The following is a 23,240-nucleotide window of genomic DNA, read 5'->3' on the forward strand; positions in this document are numbered from 1 at the left end:
CCTAATATTTATAGCAGCAATGTCCACAATAGCTAAACTATGGAAAGAGCCCAGATTTCCATCGACAGATGAATGGATAAAGAAGATGTGGTATATATATACAATGGAATATTATGCAGCCATCAAAAAATTGAAATCTTGCCATTTGCAATGATGTGGATGGAACTAGAGGGTATTATGCTAAGCGAAATAAGTCAATCAGAGAAAGGCAATTATATGATCTCACTGATATGAGAAATTTGAGAAACAAGACAGAGGATCATAGGGGAAGGGAGGGAAAAATGAAACAAGATGAAACCAGAAAGGGAGACAAACCATAAGAGACTCTTAATCTCAGGAAACAAACTGACGGTTGCTGGAGTGGAGGGGGCTGGGAGGGATGGGGTGGCTGGGTGATGGACACTGGGGAGGGTATGTGCTATGGTGAGCGCTGTGAATTGTCTAAAATTGATGAATCACAGACCTGTACCACTGAAACCAATAATACATTATATGTTAACAAAAAACAGAAAAAAAGTCAACTAATTTTACTCATTATCGTAAGCTAGTTTTCCTACACAATATCATGGATAACATGTCCCCTCCTTGCTGGACATTCTAGACTTTTTTTTATTTATTTTATTTTATTTTATTTTTTAAGATTTATTTATTTATTTGAGAGAGAGAGAATGAGAGCGATAGAGAGCACGAGAGGGAAGAGGGTCAGAGGGAGAGGCAGACTCCCTGCTGAGCAGGGAGCCCGATGCGGGACTCGATCCCGGGACTCCAGGATCATGACCTGAGCCGAAGGCAGTCGCTTAACCAACTGAGCCACCCAGGCGCCCTCTAGACTTTTTTTTAAAGAGAGAGAGCGGGGGGGGGGGGGGGGCTGGCAGAGAGAATTTTTTTTTAAGATTTTATTTATTTATTTGAGAGAGAGAGAGAGAGCAAGCATGTACACGCCGATGAACAGGGATAGGGAAAGAGGAGGGAGAGGGACAAGCAGACTCCACCCTGAGCATGGAGCCCGCCACGGGGCTCAATCTCACAACCCTGAGATCATGATCTGAGCTGAAACCAAGAGTCAGATGTTTAACTGATTGAGACACCCAGGCGCCCCCTTGCCAGACTTTCTAAATAACTGTTAAATTGACCTGGAGCAAGGTGCTCCCAGTGGCCTGTCCATGACACATCCTGACCAAATCCAGTCATTCAGGAGCTCAGGCTACTCCCAGTGAGTGGCTCTGGCATTCAGTGGCAGACATTCTGGAAAGTCAAAACTATGGGGACATTAAAAAAAGCAGTGGTTGTTAGGGGTTGGGAGAGGAAGGAAGGAATAGAGCTCAGATGATTTTAAGGACAGAGAAACTCCTCGGTACTATAAGGGGGGGCGGTGCACATCATTTATAGATTTCACAAAAGGCATAGACTGTAAAACACCAAGAATGAACCCTAAGGTAAACTCTGGACTTTGGGTGATAAGGATGTGTCCATAGAGGTTCATTCTGTGTAACTTGGTGGGAGATGTTGATAGTTGATAGTGTTGATAGTGGGGGAGGTTGTGTGTGTGTGTGAGTAGGAGATATGTGTGAACTCTGCACTTTCTGCTCAATTTTGCTATATGCCTGAAACTACTCTTAAAAAAAAAACCCTATTAAAGACAAAAAGGGAGGAAAACACATTGTTGAGAATATTCTCTTGGACACCACAGAAAAATAATCCAATTAAAAAATGGGCAAAAGACATTCAGATGGCCAATACACACATGAAAAGATGCTCAACATCCTCATCACCAGGGAGATGAACAAAGAGGCTGTGTTCATCCCAACATTTTTGCCTCAGAAATACAGTTTTTAACTTTGTACTTGAAAATAACTTCAAAGTTACAGAAATGATGCAGTAATATGTGTAGTAGAACACCTGTATACCTTTAGCCATAGGCACTTTTGTTGATGTGCTACTCCATTTACTTTAGTATACAATCCCTTTTCCCCCCTTCCATTCTAGACTCAGTGCTGTCTTTTCAAATGATCAATTATTGGACATACTTCATGTTCCCTTTTTACTGCTCCAGTCCTTCAAAACCTCTATTACCAATTCTTGCATGAAATTTGCTCCGTTCAATATGTAGACACTTTCATCAAATGGGCCAGTGCTCATCTCGACAGATGCAAATTCCTGCATATCTGTGTGTCCATCTCCATTTCCTGCAGCTGACTGTCTTCCTTTACCTCTCCTTTTATGGTCCAAAAGTGAGAGAGGCTGGACTAGGGTCCCCATTTTTGAGAGGCGGAGAGAGGTGGTACAGCCTCCCTCTCCAGTGAGGATGCACCCACAGCACTGAGAACTGAGGATGGTCCATGTACTCTTACTAAATAATTGTGTGAAAGCCTGTTCACAAATGTTCAAAGCAGTTTCATTTAAATTCACCGAACACTGGAAATAACCCAGGTGTCCTTCAATGGGTAAAAAGTTAAGCAAACTGCAACACATTCAGGACTACTATTCAGTAATAAAAAGGAGTTAACTATTGATACACACAAGAGAGGAATTCTATTGAGTGAAAAAAGCCACAATTTCAAAAGATTGCACACTATAAAAAGGCGACATAAGATTCTAGAATATTCTTGGAGACGCCTAGGTGGCTCAGTCGTTAAGTGTTTGCCTTCCGCTCAGGTCATGATCCCAGGGTCTTGGGATCAAGCCCCGCATCGGGCTCCCTGCTCAGCGGGAAGCCTGCTTCTCCCTCTCCCACTCTCCCTGCTTGTGTTCCCTCTCTCGCTGTGTCTCTCTCTGTCAAATAAAATAAATAAAAATCTTAAAAAAAAGATTCTAGAATATTCTTGAAATCACAAAATTATAATGCTTGCCAGGGATTAAGAATGAGGGTGACAGAGCAGGTGTGACTACAAAAGGAGTGGCACAAGGTGGACTTTCGGTGAGGAAATAACTCTGTATCTTGATTATGGTGGTGATTCCATGAAGCGACACATGTAGTAAAGTTGCATAAAACTGTACAGACACACAGATGAACAGATGTAAAGCTGCAGAAATCTGAGTAAGTGCTTTGTATCAGTGACGATTTCTGGGCTTTGATATTGTACTATAGATATTTAACATTTTACCATTGAGGGATCATGGCTGAAGGATGCACAGAACATCTCTGCACACGTTTGTTGCAACTTTCTGTGAATCTATAATTATTTTAAAATAAAAAGGTTAAGGAAATTAAAATAAATAAATAAATAAATAAATAAATAAATAAATAAATAAATAAATTGTGTGTGTGTGTGTGTGTGTGTGTGTAATAGGGGGGATCTTTTAAGATATGGGCCCTGGGCAAGGATCCTTTTAGTGTCACAGACCCTGAAGTGTTTGGGAGAAGGAGGGGGGAGGGACTCATTATGACTTTTGTGAGTCTTAGGTACTTTTGGCGAATTTCCATAAAAACCCAATTAAATATTGTATCTTATATCGGCATCAGTATAAAGACGAATACCACATAACTCCTCTGGAGGGCAGACTTTCCTCATCCATAGACACTTCAGTAAGGTGCTTGACCTTTGAGAATACTCACAATGTCTAATTTTCACTGAGGTTGTCTTTACAAAGGATATCTCATTTGGAGTACCTGGCTGCCTCAGTTGGTTAAGCGTCTGCCTTCAGCTCAGGTCATGATCTCAGGGTCCTGGGGTTGAACCCGGTGTTGGACTCGCTGCTCAGTGGAGAGCCTGCTTCTCCCTCTGCCTCTCCCCCATGCTTGTGTTCTCTCTCTCACTCTCAAATACTCTCAAATAAATAAATAAAATCTTAAAAGAGAATATCTCATTTAATTAAATCAATTTCATAAATTCAGTCTATTATAAATCTATGAATTTTTTTTAGCTGTTTAGGAATTTTTTCCCACCAGTTCAAAGGATGATGTGAAGCTGTAGAGCAAGTGGTTGCTCAGCAGAGGCAGGGCTGAGTGGAGGAACCGTGACCAGGTCTGGGCTCAAGCAGATGTGGATTCAAATCTTGGATGCAACAACTAATCATGAAGTGTCCTTGGGTAACTTAAACTATTGGTCATTTCAAGCTTCCTTTTCCTCATCTCTAAAACGAGCAGGAATAATACCATGCCTGGTTTTGCAAGGATGACAGACACTCTGTGAAGAGTTTTTCCAGGGCTTCAAACAAGGTAATAATGAATAAAATATTTTATCCATCCATCCACCCATCCACCCATGGTTCAGCAGTAACCATGAGCTTCCCCCATGACTGGGCCTATGCTGTGTGCCCCAGATTCAGGTGTTTGACCAGGACTTCGACCCTGTGGAGCTTACTTCTCACAAGGGAGGCAACAAACATGCCCATAATTGAATGAGTGACATCAGAAAGTGATTGCTGTACAGAACCACAAAACAACCACAAGGGGCAGCGTCCTGTACAGAGGTCTAGGCCAGCTACAGGAGGATGGACTTTAAAGCCTGGATGAATGGACAATGATATCAACGATAAGATCCGGGAAAGTGTGTTCTTGGCAGAGGGAACAGTATGTACAGAGGCTCTGGAGCACTTGGTATTTGGCAAGATAAGGAAAGCAAACACAGTGTGTACCTCTTGGTGTCATGAGAGACACAGGACAGCCTCATACTATAGAAATAGAAAAACCACATCAGTTTAAGCAGGGACAATAGGAGAGTAATAGGAATAGAGAAACAAAGTAGACTCAAGTTAAAAAAAGAAAAAAATTGATGAGAGAGCCAGAGAGATGAATTAATTACTCACAAATGCAGTATTTGCTGTTTGGATTATTAAGGACTCATTTCTTCCCATCATTCAGCTGGAGCATAAGTTGCCAAGATCAATACCAATTGGGAGAAGCTAGAAATAGGGAAGAAGGTGATGTTCTTATGTGTGTGCTTTCCCCCAGTGGACCATTGCTGCCAATTTCCATTCCAAGGCAAATAAATGAAGGACTTTAGTGATGAAAAGAGAGAATTTGTGGCTAGGTCTTAATGTGGACTGTCCCTGGTGCCTCAGATACTATGGACTTTTCCTATTACCTGTGGGGACACAGGATCCTGTAGAGGCTTCTTATTCAGCAAAAAATAAAATAAAATAAAGTAAAATAAAATGAAATAAAATAATATCCCACATCATGTATATGGTACCAACAATACGAGGTATATTTTTTTACCTTCATGTTTTCTCCCACAGCAGATGATGATCATTCTCAGGTGAATCAATGAACAGTAAAATCAGCCCACAAAGGACTCATTGGAAAGTCAGTGTTGACAAGGAGAGATAGAGGAAACCAAAAGGTTAGGATGCATGTGTAACTAGGCTGATGTTTTCTCTTCCCCAAAGGGGCTTTAAGTCAGGTCCCCAAATGATGCTCAGAAACTAAAGGAATGGAGGAGCCTTCAGTTTGGGTATTTGTGTGACACTTAATTATGACAAATCATGGTGTATGGGTGAATTGGTACAGATATAGATTTTACCCTGACTACCTTGTGTCACAGGAAAGAGAGAAAGTATTAGGCAAGAGTGTTATACTTGGCCTGTCCTCAGGCTCATGGAAGACCTGAGATATCCTTACACCAAGATTTTAGTCATTGAGCCTTGCCATGCTTCATAAAAGTAGTAACGGTTGGTGAGAACCATCTTTTCTCAGCAATTCATGCACCAGCCAAAAGCCTATGAAGGAGGTTTTTTAAAATGTAAATGATCTTTAAGTGTATTTATTTATTTATTTATTTTTATGATGTTATGTTAGGCACCATACAGTACATCATTAGTTTTTGATGTAGTGATCCATGATTCATTGTTTGCGTATAACACCCAGTGCTCCAAGCAACACGTGTCCTCCTTAGTACCCTATCGCTGGGCTAATCCATCCCGCATCCTCCTCCCCTCTAAAACTCTCAGTTTCCCAGAGTCCATAGTCTCTCATGGTTCATCTCCCCCTCCGATTCCCCCCTTCATGTTTCCCTTCCTTCTCCTAGTGTCCTCTGTGCTATTCCTTATGTTCCGCAAGTAAGTGAAACCATATGATAATTGACTTTCTCTGCTTGACTTATTTCACTCAGCATAATCTCCTCCAGTCCCATCCATGTTGATGCAAATGTTGGGTATTCATCCTTTCTGATGGCTGAGTAATATTCCATTGTATATAAGGACCACATCTTCCCATTTATCTGTTGAAGGGCATCTTGGCTCCTTCCACAATTTGGCTATCGTGGACAGTGCTGCTATGAACACTGGGGTGCATGTGGCCCTTCCTTTCACTACATCTGTGTCTTTGGGGTAAGTACCCAGTAGTGCAATTTGTTGGATCATAGGGTAGCTCTATTATTAACATCTTGAGGAACCTCCATACTATTTTCAAAAGTGTCTGTACCAACTTGCATTCCCACCAACAGTGTAAGCGGGTTCCCTTTTCTCCACAACCTTTCCAACTCTTGTTGTTTCTTGCCTTGTCGGTTTTTGCCATTCTAACTGGTGTAAGGTGGTATCTCAATGTGGTTTTGATTTGAATTTCTCAGATGGTTAATGATGTTGAACATTGTTTCATGTGTCTGTTAGCCATTTGTATGTCTTCTTTGGAGAAGTTTCTGTTCATGACTCCTGCCCATTTTGCGACTTGATTATTTGTTTTTTGTGTGCTGAGTTTGAGAAGTTCTTTATAGATCCTGGATATCAGCCCTTTATCTGTAGTGTCATTTGCAAATATTTTCTCCCATTCTGTGGGTTTCCTCTTTGTTTTGTTGACTGTTTCCTTTGCTGTGCAGAAGCTTTTTATCTTGATGAAGTCCCAAAAGTTCATTTTTGCTTTTGTTTCCCTTGTCTTTAGAGACTTATGCTGAAAGAAGTTGCTGTGGCTGATGTTGAAGAGGTTACCACCTATGTTCTCCTCTAGGATTTTGTGGATTCCCGTCTCACATTGAGGTCTTTCATTCATTTAGAGTTTATCTTTGTGTATGGTGCAAGAGAATGGTTGAGTTTCATTCTTCTCTATGTAGCTGTCCAATTTTCTCAGGACCATTTATTGAAGAGACTTTTTTCCATTGGATATTTTTTCCTGATTTGTCGAAGATTAGTTGACCATAGAGTTGAGGGTCCATATCTGGGTTCTCTATTCTGTTCCATTGATCTATGTGTCTGCCAAAATTCTCAACAAGATCTTAGCTAATAAGATCCAACAGTACATTAAAAGGATTATCCATCACAACCAGTGGGATTTATCCCTGTGATGCAAGGGTGGTTCAACATTCACAAATCAATCAGTGTGATAGAACACATTACTAAGAGAAGTGACAAGAACCATATGGTCCTCTCAAGTGATGCAGAAAAAACATTTGACAAAATACAGCATCCTTTCCTGATTAAAACTCTTCAGAGTATAGGGATAGAGGGAACATTACTCAATTTCATAAAAACCATCTATGAAAAGCCCACAATGAATATCATTCTCAATGGGGAAAAGCTGAGAGCCTTCCCCTTAAGATCAAGAACACGTCAAGGATGCCCACTCTCACCACTATTGTTCAACATAGTACTAGAAATCCTAGCAACAGCAATCAGACAACAAAAAGAAATAAAAGGTATTCATATTGGCAAAGGAGAAGTCAAATTCTCTCTCTTCACAGATGACATGATACTTTATGTGGAAAACCCAAAAGACTCCGTCCCCAAATTACTAGAACTGATACAGCAACTCAGTAATGTGGCAGGATACAAAATCAATGCACAGAAATCAGTTCTTTCCTATACACTAACAATGTAACTGTAGAAAGAGAAATTAGGGAATCGATTCTATTTACAATAGCATCAAAAACCATAAGATCCCTTGGAATAAACCTAACCAAAGAGATAAAGGATCTGTACTCTAGAAACTACAGAACACTTATGAAAGAAATTGAAGAAGAAGCAAAAAGATCGAAAAACATTCCATATTCATGGATAGGAAGAACAAACATTGTCAAAATGTCTATGCTGCCCAGAGCAATCTATACTTTCAATGCCATCCTGATCAAAATGCCAATGGCATTTTTCAAAGTGCTGGCACAAATAATCTTAAAACTTTTATGGAACCAGAAAAGACCCTGAATCACCAAGGAAATGTTGAAAAAGAAAACCAAAGCTGGGGGCATCACGTGGCCTGATTGTAAGCTCTATTACAAAGCTGTGATCACCAAGACAGCATGGTAGTGGCACAAAAACAGACACATAGGTCAATGGAACAGAATAGAGAGCCCAGATAAGTGTTTTTGAATTGTGAGTTACTGATATGGATCAACTTAGCAGTATTTGGAGACAAGATACCCACATTTTTTTTTTCACTCATTCTGTAAAACTGGCTCTGCCCCTCACCTGCATGGCTTGGGACATTAACCTCAGGCACGTTCTTTGGAAGCAAACCTCTTCCTCATTATCATGCCAAAGTCTAGAACTTGGGGAAGGATGGAGTTACCCAGGCCAGAAATAGTAGGAAAGGCCCTGGCCTTGGAGACATCTTGAAGGCAGTGAGATGTTGGCTGTTCACAGTAACTAGGCCATTCTTAGACCAGGCCCACTACTTTCCATGGGCCAAGCCTGCTATGGAGATTTCAAGGCTGCATCTCTTTGTACCCAGGGAATGGTCCTGGGATTGTCATAAGACCTCAGAACAGGGCTGGGCACAGAAGAGTGCTGTGTACATGGCAGCTGCTAGTGATTCATTTTATAAAATTGAGAAAGCTCTTATGATAAACCCTGAAGGACTACCAGGACCATATAAGACCACTGGAAACTTGGTTGAACTTCACATACTCTGAAAGACCTAGAGAAGTTCATGTTGAGATCTGAGGTAAAAGTCCTGTGTTTGAACAAAAAGCACTATTTTGATCCATGCTTACTTGGTACTCTTCTGAATTCTTTTTGGAAGAGTTTTATTGAGATATAATTTACACAGAACTTCTCTGTCAAACATATTCCACATACTGTGGTGTATTAATCTTCTCAAAGCCCAGCAGCAGTGGGTGTTTATGTTTTCAAAATTCAGTAAAACATGAATGACAAACAATAATAGAATGGTCACTTGAGGGAAGGCACTGGAGCAAACATCCTTCAAAAACAACCTAATGCGTAGGAGGATGATGACATTTATTGGCCCGAAGGGGGTAATTTAGAGTGTGAAAGAGGTCCCAAAATAGAAGGCATGCCAGGAGAGCAGCATAAACCAGGATTCTTCTGAGAAAACTGAGATGTGTTGTCACCCTTCCTTGGTTTGCAACCTCTTCTGTAGCTTTCCACGTGTAATCTGAAGGCAGCCCCAGTACACAGAGTGTAGGGAGAAACCGAAGAAAAGGCCGGCCACTCTGGGTTATATGTGGCGGGTTTAATGAGCAAGGGATCTTACATAAGAAGGTTGTCTTGGGTAGTCACAAAAAGGGTAAATCTCCACACCCACCTGCCAGAATCAGAAAGTTTACAGAGAGGCCTTAAATGGGTTCAGTCACATACCCAGTTCAGATGGTATCAACACCAGATCACTCTTTCAAGGCATTGTGCTTGGAGCCGCTTCTGGGAGTGGAGCAGGCAAGTAGAACCTGCATTCCAAGGAAAGGGAGGGTGGTGAGGAGCCTCCAATTGCCTGGGTCCAGCTATGGGTCAACTGGAGGTCATGTCCTCTCCCCCAACACCTCCCCATGAAGTGGGCATATCATTTCTCCCCAGCTGCTGACAGTGGGACAAGAGAGGTCAAGTAAGTTGACCATCAGCTCACACTTGTGGGTGGCAGCCAGGGTAAGGACCCAAGTGTTCTGGCTGAGAAATAGCTCTCAACACTATTGATCTCCTTAATTTGAATATTATGGATTTTCATCTTATGGCTCAAATGGATTTTTGTGATCTTGACACACAGAATTGCCATATATGCACTCCAGGTTGATTTCTGTGTAGGCCCACCAGTTTTCTGCTGAGGCCATTGCACCCTGTGGACTCCCCTCGCCACTGTCCTTGCCTCAGTCTCAGTGGGTTAAAACTCCCTATTCCTTCCCAATGTCACATCAAAGGCAGCCCTTCTTGTCCCCTCTCCTTCACTTGAATCTCTCGGGATCTCCCTTGCCAAGACTCCTTGGCTCTGTGTTAGCTCTCTCCTGACATCTCCAGGATCCTGTACCCATGGTCCTTCCTCCCTGTTATGCTCCCACAGTGTACTCCTGTGCACCTCTGGTCTTTGTGTGATGGCAGTGATACAGTAGGTGCTTACTTAATTGTTTTGTAACTGATTTTCAGGACAGATTTTGAATGTATAGAAAGATTTCACTGATTATATTACACGTTATATTATTAGGTCTATTTAGAAAGAAGTGTGCATTTAAATCTGAATCTTTAGTGAAGTCAGGGATCAAACCCCACACTAAAACCAGTCACCATCCTGTCATTCTGGTGCTAACACCACCTTGTTTATGTTCCTAGATGAGGACTTTGGTATCACAATCGGGAGAGGGCTGGCAGAAATAACCACTACCTTGAACCAATGTAACTTTGATCCAATCTCTCCCGGATCAATGTGATGACTTGGGGCCGCAAGCCGGATTTGGAAGCCAAGCCAGGATCAATTGTTTCCTCCAGTGAATTGTCCTTGGCTCATTCACCAAAACCCTGATCTTTGCACAACTTGACATTACCAAGAAATGTGTGATTTGGCATTTTATCCCCATTTACCCGTGACAGTTCATATGGATCATTAGATATCTACACCATTATCTATATTGAGTTAGTAATTTTCCCTCCACTATGTGCCCAACTTTTCTTGCTAGGAACACACAGTTGTAAAGCTCTGGTCCTCAGGGGAATTACAAGGATGATATGGCAGAACTGATATAAGTATTTGTACTATGAGAACAATGATTTTCTACTGAAGCTGACTGACTCTCTCTCCTTCCTTCTATATTGTAGGCATTTGTCAATGTCTGGAGATGTTTTGGGTGTCCCCACAGGGTAGGTGGTATGCTAATGGCATCAAATGGGTAGAGACTAGTGCTCTTCTTAAGCAACCTGGGATGCTTAGGACATTTACTCAAAAAGGACCTTTTCATCCTCAAATGTCAATAGAGCCTTGGTTGAGAAACTCAGTGTTAGAGAAATCACTAAAAGCACTTGCCCTGTGGCAAAATATCAGTAGTGCTAGGTATCCTCACACTAAGTGGACAGTGAGTGGAGCCCCAGTGCAGACAGATGCCGGCCGGACTGAGGGCATCTGTGTCATTGAGTGCGCAGATCTCATCTTGTTCTTGTTCACGGAGGGCCTTGGTTTCTCCATCCTGTCATCCACATCCTCTTTGCCCTTCAAAATCCAACTCAGTCCTCAGTCCTCACCTCCTCCCAAAGTCTTCCTTCAGGGAGAAGGTTCTGCTCATAAGGGCTTTGTTCTTGGCTGAATGTCTTAAGGCCTTTGAATTCTATGGTAGAATCTCATTCTCAGGGATATATTGATATCTTTTTCACTTCTTTTATGTCTTGTCATTTGACATGATAATTAATTCCTTAAGGAAATCCATTAATTCTTCCAATAAAATACATAAATTGCTCCTATGTTTGGTGCAGTGTAGATTCATTGTTGGCCTGAGATAATTTGCTGAATCATAACATAGTTTTGGCCAAAATTTTCTCTGATGAATTTTTTTTGCCTCTTCTCTCTTGTCCTTCCTTTTCATTTATAACAACTTCTTGTATTTTTCAAAAATTTCATCTTATTTTTTTAAGTTTACTTATTTTTAGTAATCTGTACACCCCACATGGGGTCCAACTCACAATCCAGAGCTCAAGTGTCTCATACTCTTATGACTACACCAGCCAGGTGCCCCTCAAAATTTTCATTTTAAAATGGTGATATGGAAGCACTGTTGAAAAAGGAAACTATTGAAAACAGCTTCCACTGAGGAGCGCTGGAGCCGTCCCTATTATTATCCACACCACGTGGACTCATACTCCTCTACAACTTCTTTCACTGTGTCTTCTGGTTTTAGCGTGTCCTCAATATTGTTTTAAACTTTTCTTTTCTGATTCATCCATAAAAACCTAAGTTTTATCCTGCTTTGACTGGATTTCATGCCTTATCTTTCTTCATCTACTCCTTCTTTTTGGTAAAGCATATCCTCCCATACCTTCTGAGGAAAAGCTCACTGGAGATAAAACTTTTGAAGATTCGCACTTCTAAAACCTCCATTTTTCTTCATGGTTAAGTGATAGCTGACTTCATATAGAATTCCATTCATATACAATTACAGGTTGCAGCCTCTGAATTTTTAATCTAACTTTTGTGTCTTCCAGTCTTGTGTTGAATCAATTTTTATTCTCTATTCTTAGATATGACCTAGTGTTTCCTTCTGAAAAAAACAGCTTTTTCTGAGTGGTGTTAAAAGAATCACAGAAATGTGTTTTGAGGTGAGGAGTGAGTGGGTTATTCAATGTCATATTATTCATTTCTAGGAAATTTTCTTGTCCTATTGCTTTGATTATTTTTTCCTACTGTGTTCTGTCTCATTCTGCATATCTATTAGTTAGGTGTCCTGGATCGATGCTTTAACATGCTTTTCCATTCTCTCATATTTGTGTTCTTTATCCTTTCCGATACATATACACTACTTAGGTTTCATAATTTTGCTTTGAGTTCCAACTCATTCTTATTTTTTTCCAGAGGTTATATTTTTAATTTTTCCAGATCTCTGTTTTACTTGGGATATTTTTAATCCATGAGGAGGTGAAGAGATCTTGGTAATCTGGGCCCTCTGAAGACCCATGAAAGGATCCACAGGAGAAAGATCTGCCTGTCCCAGAGAATCTACACTAAATGCAAAAGAATTTGAGTTAGTTAAGAACTTTCTTGTCTCTTGTCTCACCTAATTTTAGGCCCTAACTCTGCCAGAAATTATGGTTAGTAGCAGGAGTGAAAACACAGGAGTGAAAGAAAGGAGAAGTCTTAATCTGAAACTATACAGGCCTGAATATGCTAATTTCAGAATGGAGACATTAGACTTCATATCCCAGGAAATGGAGAACCTTTGAAGGTTTGGTTGAAATAAACCACGGAAGACACGGAGCTTTGTGTTCAGGGTGTTGACTTTTCGTAGAGAGCAAGATGGATGCAGGGAGAAGCCATTCAAGGAGGAGTCCCTGGGCAGAGAGTGGTAATCTGTGTCCAGGGGAACAAATGGAGGTCTCAAAGACAAAGTCAAAAGACTCTGCATACATTCATCCTTTGTTCTTGGTTAAACACAGTTGTGAGTTGAGTCAGAGTTACTAGAAAATTAGACATATGTCAACAAAGAAAAATCTAGGAGTCGAATCAAACAGTGAGTGGACACCAGATGTTGTTTGACTTTGAGGTGTCAACAACTCTGGAGGAGTATGTCCAGGGGAGATTGAACTACAGGCCCGGCTCCAATTTAGTTATCTTTCTGCCACGTCAGGGAGCTATAGCCTGAGGAGTCTCTGTGTGTGCACATGTGCATGTGTGAGTGTGTGTGTGTTTGGTAAAATATACATAAGATAAAATTTATTATTTAAACTTTTTAAATGTACAATTCCACCACATTAAGTATATTCGCAATGTTGTAATGGCTACTCATTTGCAGCAGTCATCTCAAACAGAAACTCTGTATGCAGTAAATAATCACTCTGTCAACTTCTCTCCTCCCAGCCCTTCCTTTGCGGTCTTGCTTTGTCTCACCACACACTCTGTAGCAGCAGCTCATGAAGGAATATGTTCCTGTTTATTTATTTATTTATTTATTTATTTATTTTTTTTTAAGATTTTATTTATTTATTTGACACGGAGAGACACAGCGAGAGAGGGAACACAAGCAGGGGGAGTGGGAGAGGGAGAAGCAGGCTTCCCGCAGAGCGGAGAGCCCGATGCGGGGCTCGATCCCATGACCCTGGGATCATGACCTGAGCCGAAGGCAGACGCCTTAACGACTGAGCCACCCAGGCGCCCTATGTTCCTTTTTATTTAAAAATAAAAACCTTAATTTTATTAGTTTTATAAGAGAGGAACTAATGGATACCCCTGAAATGAGCAGGATTGAAGGTTTACAGCAGTAGCTAAGGAAAAGTCTCAAGGCAGGGGTTGACTGGCTGGCAGAGTGGGAAGAGCATGGGACTCTTGATCTCAGAGTCATGAGTTTGAACCCCATATTGGGTGTACAGATAACTTAAATAAGAATAAAACTTAAAATAAAATCCAAAATGTCTCATGGTGACCACCACGGTGATGCTGGGGGTTCTCTGGGTATTACGGAGATTCTTGTCCTTCTCCCCCCATTGACGGGCACCTGCCTCTCCAGTCACTGGGCCACAGACACCTAAAGGAGATGGAGATGAAGAAAGGAGGACTGCATGGGTTCTGCCTGCAGAGTATCTGTATTTTGGTCCTGGTGGCTGTGGCGAGCAGTCTGGGCATCAGTTGCTTTTGAAATCTGAATTGATCTAACACAGAGCCAGGGTTGAGGAACACTTGAGGAAGACATTCTTCATCTCCACATTCAATGGTGGTATTAATCTTTTATTTTCCTGGCTGCTAGTAGGGACTAAGAGAGACAGAACATGTAAACCTTCCAGGATAATGACTAGCCCATAAGAGTGCTCAGTGAATGTAAATGCTTAGTATTTTAGAAACGACATTGGTGATTAATAAAATTTGTTGTTTTGCATTATTAATTTATCCAAAACCACTCTGTGATATGAATAGTCTATCAGAGAAAGGCAAAGTGATAACAGAAGGATGTGTGTATGTGTGTGTGTGTGTGTTATTGTGTGTTTCTGGGTTTTTCTGTGTTTGATTGTAAAACTGTGTACTGTGTGTGTTGTTGAGGGTGAAATGTGTGTCTGTGTATAAAGATTTGTTTTAGGGTGTGTGACTCAGAGTGAGCGTCACAAAGAGGAGATGGGAAATGGACCTTACAGGTTAGGTCGTAAGCTGTCCTATTCAGGCAGGACATAGAGGCAAAGAGAACTCCACCTCCCTGGTACAATCGAGTGACTCAGCGTGATACATGAGTGAATGGTATGCAGACAACTATGGCTGAGCATAGAGTCCTGGGTGATCAGGGATTGAGGCTAAGGAGTGCCCAGGGATGGAGCCATGAATGTCCTTGTGTGCAATGCAAATGGTGGGCCTTGGTCCTCCCAGCAGTGTGTCTGCAGTCTGAGTATCTCAGTTTTCAAGAGCTCCATAATCCTTGTGTCCACTGAGCATAATATGTAACTTGAATACAGAATGTATTTCACAAAAGGGGACCAATTTGAGTGTCCATATTTCCTGATGTGTTAAACATTTATTATAAAGGCATTGCTAATAATTGATAATAGTAAATAGCTGTTACCTTCTATTTCTCAGTCAAGAGGTATTATCACTTTCTGACTATAATTTGAGAGTTGGGTTTAACATTCAAAAACTCCTTTTACTCAAAAGGTGTGTAAACATATAACCTTTAGTAATTCATGGTTGTAGGAGTGAGATCAGATTCACAGGTGGAAGGGAGGGTCACTTTGGTGTCAATGAGGAATATGTACTGCAGGAAAGTATGGCAGAGCCCAGGGAGCCACATAGGAAAATTTGACCCAAGCCAGGCAGGACAGGACTAGTGTGTGATGATGGCTGTGGGGATGGCAAGGAAGGGAAGCTCAGAAGTGAGGCTGTGAAAGCAGTAGGAGCAGAATTCAGTGAACTTTCGGATGTCAGGGGAATGTGAAAACAGTAAACTTCTAAAGCTCTATCTTTTATAATGCAAAAGATACCTGTATTGTAATCCCTGCAACTTGCAACGCTACCTTCATGGTAGAAAAGGACTTCGTCAATATGATAAAACTAGACTCTGACATGGCCTTATTGTCCTGAATTTTTGTGATTGTCCTCTACATGAAACCCCATGTACTTAAAAATTTTATTATTTCCTTATTTATTTGAGAGAGAGAGTGACCTAGAGCCCGAGTAGAGGAAGGGGTAGGGGGAGGTGCAGAGGGAGAGGGAAAAGCAGACTCCCCTCAGAACAGGGAGCTGGAAGCAGGACTGGATCCTGGAATCCAGGATCATGCCCTGAGTCGAAGGCTGAGCCACCCATGTGCCCCACAACCCCATATATTTTATATGAAAAAGACAAAGGGAGATTGACAGGCACAGAAAAGCAGAAGGCAGTGTGACCTCATAGGGCAGAGATCAGAGTGATGGGACACAAGACAAGGAATGATGGTTTCCAGCCATCAAAGCTGGAAGCAGCCATGAACAGATTTTCACCTCAGTCTTCCAGAGGTAGCGTGGCCCTCCTGACACAATGATTTCTGCAAAGTGTTACAGATTTTGCACTCTGTCATCCAAATGTTGAGAAAATAATTGGTGTAAGCCACTAAATGTATGGTAGTGCTTTGCAGCAGCCAGTGGAAACTAATCAGGTGCCTCATGGCTTGGAATCTATTGAGAAAGGAAGGCTCATGGAAGGTAGAGCAGGCTGCAGGCAGGTAGTGTGTATAGTTTTACACATTCACCTGAAGTAACTGTGGAGTCCTGTATGGAGTTTTCCAGATGGCAGCTGGATGCTCTTTCTGGAGCTCTCAGGAGAATGTGAGGGAAAAAGCATTAGCCTGAGGTGTTGATGAGTGGTCTAGGTGTCGATGGGCAATGTGCATGTGCAGAGTCAAAAAGAGTTAACTGAAGGGTGAACCCTGGAGATTCACTAAAAATTGAGAAGTAGATGGAAAACAAAGTACACCAGAGAATTCATAACATTGAATTCAGAGTGAAGGTGTGAGAACCAAGTAGGTTTTTGTGGTTGTGATAAGGACACAATATTAGTGATGCTGCTGGTTGAGAACCACGTTGAGAATTAGGTTGTGGGTATCCTTCTTACAAAACCATAGCAGGATTTTTTTTTTATCATTTATTACCCTGAAACTTCATTTTTGCTGGTGGCCATGTGATTAGGAAATCTATAAAGTGATGCAGGATGATTCCTGAGCAAATATTTCCTCTTTTGGTCCCTGCTCCCCAGGCTGCCATGGGTAACTGGACATTAGGTCTCTGACATTAACTACTGACAACACCCAGTGTCCACTGCATGACAAAAAGCACCCCAACTCAAGGCTGGAGACTGTGGGATAATAAGAAGACATTTATAGTACTGCAGAACAAGTGATTTATTGAAGCAAGATGTTGAAACCTTTACATTTTCCAGAAGAATAAGTGATCATTGCAAGACATACTGTATATAAGGTTCATATGAAGCATTTTTTCAGGATTTCCCCCTGAAACAGATAAAGGAGAGAGCAGTTCAGTCATGCTGCTCCTGGGGATGACACCTTAACACAGACTCTACTCATAAGACATTGCCCGTGAAATTTGAACCAACAAAAGGCAAGTAGAATGGGCACAAGACAGGAAACCAGGGAGGATGGTAAACTAAATACACCTGACACAATTACAACAAATGATGCAAATCAGGAAAGATCCATTTTCATAGTCTGGCAAATAAAGCCTGAGGTGACCCAAGAGTAAGACTCAAGTTTCCAGTGGAAGGAGGAGCAACCCAGTATTTTTTTCTCTGCTATCCCAGGGTGGAGGACTCCAATTTTTCACTGCAGTGGGAATACTGGGGTGAGAGATTGGAACAGGGGTGGGAGGGGACTTTGGGAATACTGCTTTCAGGAGAGTCCCAGGTTCATGGTGTGGAAATTCAACCAGATGGCACATGTCTTCTCAGCACTGAAACCCCAGCCCCCATGGGCATTTATGACTGAATCTTATGTCCTAAATCCACCAGTGGATGGGCTGAGAGACACCTTTAACTATTTTATTTCTAGACCAAGATGTAATTTAAGTGTTTTACCCTCACATGTGACAACAAGAGATAGATGAAGGACGGTTTCTGGACATGGGTACGATAAGGGAGAGCACTGTAGTCAGGGAGTGGTGAAGTGGGCTGAGGTATGGGGAGTAGGTCTTGGTTGTGCAGAAGCTGGCAGAGTGCCCCGCCAGCTGCCCTCCATGCTGACAGAGGACCAGGTTCCCTCCCTTCCAGCTGTCTCCCCATTCAACACTCCCAATATGCCCATGGGATTCTGCTGTGGCTGTGTCCACTCAGAGGGGGAGAACTCGCCCTCAGGAAAGCTTCCAAGTAAGGAGGCAGTCAGGCTTTGGCCCTTCAACATCACTGTTTGGGGCTCCTGGTGTCCTCTCCCTCAGGACATTAGGGGAACCTGGCACCCAGGGAAGTGACCTGAAGAGGAGGAAGGTGCCCAGATGCTCCAGGCAGGCTTAGTGTAGCTCCCCAGGTGTAATCTCATCCACCCTGTGGCCACCGTTCACCCTATCAGTGGTGAGCAAGGAGGAAGATACCTCCACCACCTGTTCCCTTGACAGAGCAGCACCCTTACTGCCCTCCTGGCTGCTCAGCTGAGCAGAAGCCTCTATGCACAAAGAAGAAAGGAATTACCAGTGTGTTTGCAATTAGAATTCTATTCCCAAGGAATATCTTATCTGTGCAATCCTTCACTTCCAACTTGGCCTGAATGGCGTCTTGGGGTAGGTTATATTTCTCACGTGTTTTCTTGTAGATAGCTGCATTTTGAAAGAGAAAGCTCAACGTATCCTCTACTAAGGCTGGGCAGGTAAACGCATTGGCTGGTGAAGAAAAAGAAATACAATCGATATACTGGAAATCACATTTCCCCCATGGCTTCCTGATGTTAGAACTAGACAGAAACCTGGGCGCCTGGGTGGCTCAGTCGTTAAGCATCTGCCTTCAGCTCAGGTCATGATCCCAGGGTCCTGGGATCGAGTCCCACATCGGGCTCCCCGCTCAGCGGGAAGCCTGCTTCTCCCTCTTCCACTTCCCCTGCTTGTGTTCCCTCTCTTGCTGTGTCTCTCTCTGTCAAATAAATAAATAAAATCTTAAAAAAAAAAAGAACTAGACAGAAACCCAAAAGGTTGTATGATCTCATCCCATTATAGTGCCAATGACAATGGGTGAATAGGGAAACTGTGACTTCATAACGAAGAGCAGAGGAGCCAGGACTAGAATGTCAGCTTACTGATCCTTAGTTCAGTTTTTATCCTTTTTAAGTCACATTCCCTCCTTTCCAAAACTCTCCTGGTTTGATGGAATTTACTTTCTTTATATTTCACACAATTACGTTTTGCCTGAATAGTATGACACCGTGTTTTTGTCTTGGATTTTGGGTTAGAGGAGATTTTAAAATCAATTTTTAAGTGAATGGTAGAGTCAGATCTTTCCAGAGAGCAGGGAGCCGTGGGTCAATCTGCAGAAGAGCAGGTCACACTCTTTATATGGTGGAAGATGACAGCCTGAGGCTAAAGAATTGGGTTATGTCACTGGATGCAGATATGGTTAAAAAGCTAAATTCACACATACAAACAAAACCCCCAGGTAATCAGTTTGAATACATTTGAAGCTTATACACAAAGTTATGACTGGCTTTTTTATTCCTGCATGGATGTACAGAATTCCTTAGAGAGGGTGAGAGACAGGGAATGGGGCTCTTTCCTGACTCCAGTGGAACTGTGGGGAGACTTAAAGTGACCACTTTTCTTAATGTGGATTCTCTAACACTCCACATCTTTGTAACCATGCTGTAGCCAGGGAGGTACCCTATCAGGAACTGATCTGACCCCTGATCAGATGTCAAACTATGCAAAGAATTTGAGAGGTTTACATCAGAGGCAATAAAGGGAAAGAGGAAGATATTTAGATAGATGAAATAAAGACGGAAGAAGACTTGGGTCAGTATCAAGGGTAAGAAGACATACAAAAATATTGTGGAATAGATAGCCAGAATTAATCTAGCAAACAGAAATCCCACCCCTCTGAGTGTACTCATTCTATTACAAAATACTGGGAGCACTCCTAGAAAACCAGGAGGACTGGTAGATACAGTGAGATCTACTCACTAGTAGATTTAGTGAGTGCTGCTTATTCCCAGAGCCCCCTTGAAGATTTATTATCAGAGACTAACACTAGCACTTCTGTAAGTGAGAACTCTCCCCATACCATTCCAGCTGTAACATTTAAGTCTGAATCCATGAGTGAAAATGCTGTGGACTCAACTGGCACCTGAAAAACTCTGGGAAGGAGAATGTCTGGGAACTACTAGACATCAGCCTGTAGCCAAACCTAGACCCTTGTCACAGTTAATCTCAGTCCATTGCTATAGCTACTCTAGTGGTATCTGTCAAACCCAAGGATGAGAAGAGACTTGAAGAGATTAAACATTTTGTTGAAGGCCAAAGCACTGGTAAGTGGAAAGGCCATGATTCACACTAAATCTTATGACCTCTTATTTCTGAAATACAAATCACAGATAAGGAGAGAGGCTTCAGTGGAAAACTCTTAAAATTTGCCCACAAGAATTTCTTGTAAAACTTCCAGGTTGTTGGTAACTGACAAAAAGAACCTTGAGCTTGGGAGATGAAGTGGGGAGGAGGAGGGCTAGTACACAAGTGTAGGAAAAAGAGGAGAGCCACTTAAGTTCACCTAGTTCAGAGAAGGATACTCACCAGGGCTGGTGCCTGTCTGATGAGAAATGATACTCACCCTCATAGCAGTAAAGAGCCAGAATGACCAGCAGGACACTCAGGAACAACCTCATTTTGTATTTTCCTTTGAGTTTTCAGCTTTATTGAAAGGTGAGCAATTAGGAGCTGAATTCAGGAGACTGGGGAGCCCAGAGCTACTTATACCTAGGGAACCTCCCTGGTGCTGCCCAAATAAACATGTGGTTAGGGCATGGGCCTGGCTTCCAGCCCTAGCTTCCTTATTGAGTGCTCATGCCTTTCATCAGTGTCACAGACCCCAATGACTTGGTCAAAATTCCTGTTCATAGGCACTGCTGGCTGTATGCACCTCTCCTTTGTAGCAAAAACGGAGGTTGTAGTTTTACAAATGTATAGCCAGGTAAGTGATGTAAGCCCGCCCGCCGCCCCCCGCACCTGAGCATTAGCTCCTGAAATGCAGGGTCAACTTCTGGTTTTGCTCATCTTTACTTAGCATAAGGCCTGGCACACGGGAAAGGAAAAGCAAATATACTTGGGATAAATGATGAATATGAATCACCAAACCACTAAACTTGGTTAGGGTGTATCTTCAGTGGGAATCGATGCCTGGTATGCCAAGTATCCCTTTGGGCAGGTGAGGGAGAAAGGTTAGTAGCATAGTGACCCCAGTGAGAAGAATGAGTGGTTTTCAGTATCCCAAAAGAAGACAATGCCAAGAGGAAGATTACCTCCCCAATACTAATTTCTTATTCTAAGCTAATATTTTAAAAATATCAAAAGATATTTCAAATCAAATCAGGCTCTATATGGAGAAAAAGAAGCTCCTCATTAGTTTTACTTGTCAACTGGAAGGATCACACCTCAGTGTCATCAGGATCCAGGCAATAGGACTCCCCATACTGGCTCTTCCTCTGCCTCTCCCCAATTATGAGCATTCTGCTCTGTGGAAAATTCTTACTAAAGGCATGAGAAGGTCAGTCTGGTTATCCAGAGGAGCATATGGGAGAGCCATTCAAGGGTATATAGAATTCTGAATGGAAGAAATGGCTGGAGGAGGGATCCCAAGGGAACAGCATGAGGGGAGACAAGAGGGCATAAACCATGCTCCTTGGGAATATCAGGTACCTAGGTTACTCTGAAACATACAATACATACAACAGTGTATGGTGGCAGAAGAAAGGCATTGTGACTGGAGAGACAGGATGGGCCAAATCAAGGAGAATTTCCATTGTACTCTGTGGGATGTGGGGGCAGAATAGTGGGTGGGGTGAGACACATCTAGATTTATTGACACTAGTGCTTTCATGCTGGGTTTTAGATGTCTCACCAAAATCACATGGGTTTTTCACACCCATTATGATGGCAACTGTAAAAAAAAAAAAAGAGAGAGAGAGAGAGATAAAGAACAAGTGTGGGCAGGGATGTGAAGCAATAAGAACCCTTGTGCATTTTGGTGGGAATGGAAAATGGTGCAGCCTCTGAGGGAAAGAGCCTGGAAATCCCTCCAAAAATTAAAAGGAAAGTTAATATGATCAATCGAGTTCACCTCTCAGTATCTATGTGAAAGAATCGAAAGCAGGGTCTCAAACACATATTTGCATACCCATATTTATAGCAGCATTATCCACAATAGCCAAGAGGTGGAAAGAACCCAGTGTTCATGGGTAGATGAATAGATAAAGAAAATATGGTACATGTAATGTAGGATTATTTACATTCAGCCATATAAAACAAGGAAAGCTTGTCAAGTGCTACAGCATGGGTGATACTTGAGGACTGTAGACTAAGGGAAAGAAGCCAGTAAAAAGAGAAAATAGATCAATGGAACAGAATAGAGAGCCCAGAAATGGACACTCAACTTTATGGTCAACTAATCTTCGACAAAGCAGGAAAGAATGTCCAATGGAGAAAAGACAGTCTCTTCAACAAACGGTGTTGGGAAAATTGGACAGCCACATGCAGAAGAATGAAACTGGACCATTTCCTTACACCACACACCAAAATAGACTCAAAATGGTTGAAAGACCATTTCCTTACACCACACACAAAAATAGACTCAAAATGGTTGAGGGGGGGTGGAGCAAAATGGCGGAGGAGTAGGAGACCTGGATTTCGTCTTGTCTCAGGAATTCAGCTGAATAGGGATCAACAAATTCTGAACACCTATGAACTCAAAAGGAGATCAAAGAAAAGAATAGCAACAACTCTCTGAACAGAAAAGCGACCACTTTCTGAAAGCTTGCAGGTTTTCAGACTGGAACTTAACACCATCTGCTCACCTGGTTCTCGGACCTTCAGACTGGACTAAAACAATAACACATCAGCTCTCCTGGGTCTCCAGCTCACTGAATGGTTATCTTGGGAATTCTCAGCCTCCATAATTTCATCTGTGAATGTCCTATCTTCTGCCAGAGTGGAAACTATTATACCTCACCCACCATGGATTAAGCCTAAAGCCTTCACATTCTTTACCATGATTATAAATAGAAGCTTTTCTTTCTAATAATTTATTCGCTTTAACATATACAATTCCAATGACTAAATCCCAAAATAAAAATATATTTACCATCCAAAAAACAAAATGGTTGAAAGACCTAAATGTGAGACAGGAGTCCATCAAAATCCTAAAAGAGAATATAGGCAGCAACCTCTTTGATGTCAGCCACAGCAAATTCTTCCTAGAAACATTGCCAAAGGCAAGGGAAGCAAGGGCAAAAATGAACTA

General features: G+C 42.0%; 1 protein-coding gene across 1 annotated transcript; it reads right to left on the reverse strand.

Moving 5' to 3' along the window:
- Positions 1-17,126: 17,126 nt before the first annotated feature.
- SCGB1D2 (secretoglobin family 1D member 2) lies at positions 17,127-20,675 on the reverse strand. The gene is made up of 3 exons (XM_025878342.2): positions 20,556-20,675; positions 18,438-18,625; positions 17,127-17,250 (listed from the first exon to the last, which is right to left on the reverse strand). The coding sequence occupies exons 1-3, from the start codon at positions 20,608-20,610 to the stop codon at positions 17,221-17,223; spliced, it is 273 nt and encodes a 90-aa protein (XP_025734127.1). The 5' UTR covers positions 20,611-20,675; the 3' UTR covers positions 17,127-17,220.
- Between the last annotated feature and the right edge of the window lie 2,565 nt (positions 20,676-23,240).

Source organism: Callorhinus ursinus, unplaced genomic scaffold (assembly GCF_003265705.2).
Source record: "Callorhinus ursinus isolate GAN/ISIS: 27379988/994484 unplaced genomic scaffold, GSC_fseal_2.0 scaffold51, whole genome shotgun sequence".
Classification (NCBI taxonomy): domain Eukaryota; kingdom Metazoa; phylum Chordata; class Mammalia; order Carnivora; family Otariidae; genus Callorhinus; species Callorhinus ursinus.